This window comes from Arvicanthis niloticus, chromosome 12 (genome assembly GCF_011762505.2).
Source record: "Arvicanthis niloticus isolate mArvNil1 chromosome 12, mArvNil1.pat.X, whole genome shotgun sequence".
Lineage (NCBI taxonomy): Eukaryota > Metazoa > Chordata > Mammalia > Rodentia > Muridae > Arvicanthis > Arvicanthis niloticus.
The window spans coordinates 2,947,992-2,954,003 of record NC_047669.1 but is presented as its reverse complement, the minus strand read 5'-3'; the positions used below and the strand labels follow the sequence as shown (position 1 = coordinate 2,954,003).

General features: G+C 55.6%; 1 protein-coding gene across 1 annotated transcript; it reads right to left on the bottom strand.

The window, feature by feature from the left end:
* Positions 1–408: 408 nt before the first annotated feature.
* On the bottom strand, positions 409–5,698 carry LOC117717732 (RIMS-binding protein 3). The gene has a single exon (XM_034515055.2). The coding sequence runs from the start codon at positions 5,515–5,517 to the stop codon at positions 694–696; it is 4,824 nt and encodes a 1,607-aa protein (XP_034370946.1). The 5' UTR covers positions 5,518–5,698; the 3' UTR covers positions 409–693.
* Between the last annotated feature and the right edge of the window lie 314 nt (positions 5,699–6,012).

The following is a 6,012-nucleotide window of genomic DNA, read 5'->3' as shown; positions in this document are numbered from 1 at the left end:
GCCCCTAGCCTAGAGGCACTGACTCCACCTAACAGTACAGAGCTCCAACCCAGGTACATCTCAGCTTTGTCTTTTTCTGTTCTCCTTAGCTGGATCAGCCTGCCCTGAACAAGGCTCACCCTACAGTGAGAATACACCTCCTGTCCTCTCAGGAAAACACTCTTGCCAACATTCCACATCCACTGGGCAAGGGGGGCAGAGAGGAGGTAGGCTCCTATTTCCCTTGGCCGTGCTTTAACTTCCGAAGTATTCTTTTTCTATGAACATTTTAATGAGGGTTAAATATAAAATAGAAAAATAGCATTCTGATTGCTTTTTCTTTTTAAATTTTCTTGAGACTTTCATACAAGGCAATGGATGGATAATGTTAACCTGCTAAAGAAAACATACTGACCACAGAAAAAGGCATTTCTAATACCCACCATGGTTATTCGTGTCTTTGAAATAGCCTGTCAAACTCTCAGGGGTTGGCTGGTTTACTTTTCTTTTGAAACAACTCGGATTTAAGTCCTGCTGCCGTTGGATACTAGGAAGACTTCTGAGGACTGTTACCAGTTTCAGGTGATGTTGCCTGGAGCCAATGTTGCTTAAGGTGGCTAGTGAGGAGGGATATTGTGTGAAGATACATGTGCTTGCTTCTCTTTCCAAGGGGTGCGGGCAGCCAGAGGCTACTACCCTACAAGGGAGTCGTGCTTACTCTCCATGGACAGGCAAGTCATCCAGCAGATGGGCTGGAACCAAGCCCCTGTGTCCACCATACTCACCATAGTAGAATCCCTTATCATCCACAGGCCCATAAACTGTGACTACATCTCCAGCTCTCAATACCAACTTGCCCTTTCCCCGGACCCCTGCTCTCCCGTCCCTGGGGTCGTAGTCCAGAGCTGCCACCATTGTCTTTGGGGTCCACAGTGCGGGTGTTCTGAAGTTCCCTGGAGGCATGTAAGATCCCTGGGATTTGGTTAGGCCCTCCAAGTCTTCACGTTGAGCTTCAGAATGCAGATGCCCCTGGGCTGGCAAACGCCATCTCCCATCAGTCTGTTGTGTGCCTACCTCTACCTCAACTACCAGGTGCCCAGGGATTTTGCCCACTTGTCCATTGCACTCTCCATGGTAGAAGCCATGGAGATCCCGTGAGCCCCATACTCTCAGTAGCTGTCCTTTCTGGAAGGACAGCTCTTCGTCTGCAGCTTCTGAGTTGACAGATATCACCAGGGGGCTATGGTCAAAGAGGGCCAGGAAGAGCCTGACTGGACTGTTTGCTTCGGTCTCCAGCTGGTCAGGGCCACCACCTGCCATCTTAATGACTTTGCTGGTTGGTGCTGGGCCTAGCAATGAGGTAGGCTCATGAAACTGGCACTCTCTCTTGCTTCCCAGAGTCCCTGGTCTCTGTCCATTTTGGGACTTGTTCTTTCTTTGCTCTTGCTTCTCTGTGCACCGAGAATCCAAACACAAAGCCTCCTTCTCCTCGAAAACGTGCTGGAAGTCGGCTGTATGGCACTGGCTGGAACCTTGCTGGTGGGGTGACACCATCTGGGCATACTGACTTTGAAGAAGGGCTTTCTCAAGGCCAGGCTTCTCCCAACACAGTATTTTTCCGGGTCCAATCTCTGAGGAGAGATGGACAAATCCTGGAGCAGGACTCTCACTGAAGCATACGTGTGGGGCATGTCCTTCCTCTACCCCAGACTGGTCAAAGAGTAGAGGTGACTTGTGGTTCTGGGGACTCTTCTGAAAGGACAGGTCCTTCTCATAGCCCTTCCAGGTCTCTGTGGGCCCCTGGACTGGGTTGTCTGCCCCATCTGAGCTCAGGCTGGATAGTGGTAGGTGCTTCCTTGGATGTTCTTCGGGGAATGCTTCTAGAAACTTAGCCTGGGACTCCCCACAGCTTCCAGGGGCACGAGGACTGGACTTGGCACCCAGAGAAGTTTGTACCAGCTTCTGGTGACAGACAGGGAAAGGGTCATCATCTGTGTAGTTAAAGGGAGGAGCTTCTAGGAATGGGTGACAAGAGAAGCAGTCTTCAGGAATCTGAGCTGGCACTGAATCTAGAGACTCGCCATACAGTGACATGGTTCTTACCGAAACCTTCTGGCACACTCGGGGAACCTGAAGCTGAGAAAATTCCAGCAGGGTATTTCCAGCAGTGGCGTCGGCAACTTCTGTTACCTTGAAGCCATCCACATACACAGCATAGCCAGTGACCTGCACTCCATTGGAGGATCCAGCTGAGTCTATGGTCACAGGAAGCCAACTGACTACTAGGACCCCTGGAGAGGTGTGGTGCTCCACCAGCACATCCAGAGGAGGGTCAGGGGGGCCTGCTAAAGGTGTATCAAAAGTTACAGTGGAAGACATTGTTTCCCAGAGCACCTGTAGTAGGTCCCTAGGTAGCTGCACCCCCACCCTCACCCGGTAACATGTGCCAGGACGTAGGCCTTGGAAGGTGTAGTGGTTCACACCTGAGGGAGTTAGGATATGCTCTTCATCATCAAGGTACACCACATGGGGGTATCTGTTGCTGCTAGAGGCCCAGGTAATAGTGGCAGAGGTAGCTGTGACATTCTGCAGCTGCAGTTCCATGGGGGCCAGACAGAATGCTCCTTTGGCCTCGAGGAGGGGTCTGGAGAAGCTCTGCTCCTCCATGCTTGATTCCAAGCCCAGCCAGCAGGCTTCTGTCCTGGCTTTCAAACTCTCCGCTGCCATATCTGTCTTAGAGTCTACCCTTCCTGCCTGACATAGACCTCTCTCCTGTACTTCCCCAAGTAATGAGCTGCCTTTCTTCAAGGCTTTGCTGTGCTCGGCTGGTAGTGCAGTGGGACCAACGTCAGGGCACTTGAGGAACAGGTGGTTCAGCAGAAGGCTTCCTGAAATTGGTTCCACTAAGTCGGAGGGAACTAGCCCTCGCTGCCCATTCACAAGCTCCCCTTCATAGAAGCCATCCTCGTCTACATCCCCAAAGACATAGACGTAATCCCCAGCCGTGAGGGGCAGCTCGCCTTGAGAATGTTCACTAGGTCCTTCAAATGGATTGTAGCTATATCTAGCCAAGAAGATCTTGAGCTTGGGAGTGATGGGGGCCTCAAGGCTCCTCATTTCTAGCGGTGTGGACATACTGTCTGGCTCTAAATCATCCACTTCACTTGCTGTGTCCATGTCCAGAGAAAGGCAAGATGGTACTGTAGCCCACATGGACTCTACCTCTGAGGAGGAATTTGACTGTGAGCTGGTTTTCTTGGCTTGGGGCTTGGAGTCCAGAGGCTGACTGGATGGATTTCTGTCTGACACTTGGGGGGCAGCAGCCGGTTCCCCAAGTGTAACTGGGTTCTCCTGCTGGGAGAGACAAGCAGGAGGTTGTATGTCCCTGGTAGGCAATGGCAATACATGTTCTTCAGATTTTGTCTTGAATTTGGGTCTCCTGCTATCCCTGGCTTGGGACTCTGAAGCTTGGGTGGTCTCTGACGTCTCTGAGGGGTGGCCAGGCTGAAACTGCAACCCCTGCATCTCTTTCCTGGAAGTCCTGAGGTCACTTGGGGCTTTATTCTTGTAGTGCTGCAGCTGCTGCCGCTTGTCTTGAGCATATCCCTCTTGTTGCAGCAGCTGCTCAGCCAGCAGGCCAGTGGCTTCAAGTTCCTGCCTCTGCCTCGTGTGACTTTGCTGCCGGGAAACATTGCTGTTCTCATCTGCCATCTTCTTCATCCAGTTGGCCAGGGCCTGCAGCCGTGCGTTCTCCTCTGACAGCCTGGCGCCCTTGTGCAGCGCGGCCTGTAGTTGTGCCTCTGTCTCCTCGTAGCGCCGCTCAGCAGCGGCTGCCTGAACGCTCAGTTCCTCGCATTCCCGCCGCTGTAAACCCAGCTCGCGTTCCAGCGCCTGCACCTGGTGCCGAGCTATCTCCGAGGGTGCGCCGGGGCTGCCTGCGTCCGCCCAGGCGCCAGCTTTACTCTGATGTAGAGTCAATTGTCTTTGCAGCCGCAGCACTTCCCGCTGAGACTCACGCTGCAGCCGGTCCAAGTCATTGATGTTGCACCATTGCGCGCACGTGGCGCCCTCTTCAGGATGTGAGGAGCTGCCAAGGTCCGCGGCAATGCGCGCCTGCAGCAGGTGGCACTCCCGCCTCAATGCTTCAATCTGTAGGTCCTTGGCTTGCAGCGCGCCAGCCTGTTCTGACAGGTCCTGAGCACGCTGGCAGGTAAACACTTGGCCCAGACCTTCGAGGTTCTCACCTGGCATTGGAGCACTCATAGCCCGCAGGTTGGTTTCCTGCAGCTTTCGGGCCCTGTCTTCAAGGCGCTGAGCGAGATCGGTCAGCTCTGCATGCTTCACTTTGAGCCATTTCACTTTCTCTCCGGCCTCCTCGGAGAAGCCTTTGCGCCGCAGCTGCAAGTTTTCTTCGCGCAGGTCACAGCAGCGGCGAACCAGCACCTGCAATGCCTCGGCCAGCTCCGAGTTCTGCCTCACCAGCTCGTGGTAGTCCCGACCCGGAGGTGAGGAGGTCGAGGCTTCGCAGGGCTTGTTCTCCGAGCTTTCTTTCTGCAGGTCATTAGGTTTCCTATGTATTGATGGTAGCTGAGGTGGCGGCTGGGGACTGGAGGTGTCTGGAATAGAGGCGCTGGTGGAAGAGGCCCTTACCTCGGATTCAGAAGCCTGGGGGCAATTCAGTGTGTTGTCCAGCGAGCAGGAATGTGCTGTTGCCAAAGATTCGAGGGAGCTGGCGCGCGTGGGCAGCAGGTCGTTTGGAGAGTGAACCCGGACGCCAGTATTCAGGCTTTCAAGGGATCCGAGTCGACGAGCAGGCTTTGGGGTGCCACCAGTGTTGCTCTGGGGCGGCTCTTCCAAGGAATGCGTGGCTTGGGGGTCCGCGGGTCCCGGTAAACCTGGCTGCCAGCGGAAGTGCTCTAGGATGTATTTAAGGAATAGCTGGCGCTCCACGTCTAGCGCCGCCTGCAGGTGGCGGATGCGCGCGGCTTGTTCGCCGTCGGTCTCCCAGCGCAGCAGCGCCAGGACTTCCTGCAGGCGACAGCGGCATTGTGCTGCGGAGGCTTCGGATGCCCCCGAGCGGCTGCAGTAACCGCGGTTTACCAGCTCCTGGGCCAGCTGGCGCTGAAGCTCCCGAGCCTGGCGCAGTACAACATCGCGTTCCTGGTGTAGCAACTGCTGCAGCTGCCGCAACTCTGCCTCCTTCCAGCGCAGCAGCTGCCGGATCTCGGCCTCACGCTCGCGCTGCACATCCTCCTGCAGCTGCCGCAGCTCCCGGAGGCGTCGGGCCTCCCACTTGGAGCGCAGATGGTCAGCCAGCTGCTGCCGCTCCTGCTCGGCCGACTCCCGCAGCTGGCGCGTCTGGGTAGCGAAACGCCTCCGTTCCGACCGGCCGCGCGCGCGCTCGCCCTCCAGCTCTGCCCGCAGTTTTTCTAGCTCTCGCCTCTGCTCCTCCAGCACTGCGGCCGCTGGGCCGGGACTGCCTGACTTTTTGGGCGACGCGCGGCCACCACCCAAGGGGGTGGGTGAATCCTTTGTCATTGTGGCCGCAGCCCGGCAAGAAGCCAGCGGTAGCTTGGTATTGGTAGGCCAGTTAGCCAACGGCCTCCGCCCCCGGCCGCTGCCAACCGCCCCACGCGCCCCTTCCGGCGCCCCTAGGTGCCCTCCGCGCGCCTCTTCCGCCTTGGAGGTGATCTCCCTTATAACCTGCGGCCTCACTACAAACTGAGCATCTTTCGCCTCTTCCTAGACTCCTGAGACCCCTTTCAAACTAGCCCCTGAACTTCCCCAGATACCCCGGGCATATTTCTGAGCCCATACACATCTGCTTTAGGGCTTTTGTGACCCATTGCACTCTCTCCCTGGCAGTGTGCAATCCTTTCCAGAATTACATCCCTAGTAGGGTTCCTAGATGGTCGCTGCTCCTGGGCCTGGGTAAAAATGTATTCTGGTCAGATCTCACCTGGCCCTTCTAGGGTTTCTGGTCGAGTTTTTAAATTAGGTAACCGAAAACGTATTACAAGATCTGCTTAAATT

Coding starts and splice junctions, on each gene's coding strand:
- LOC117717732 (XM_034515055.2), bottom strand. CDS start 5,517: ATGACAAAGGATTCACCCACCCCCTTGGGTGGTGGCCGCGCGTCGCCC.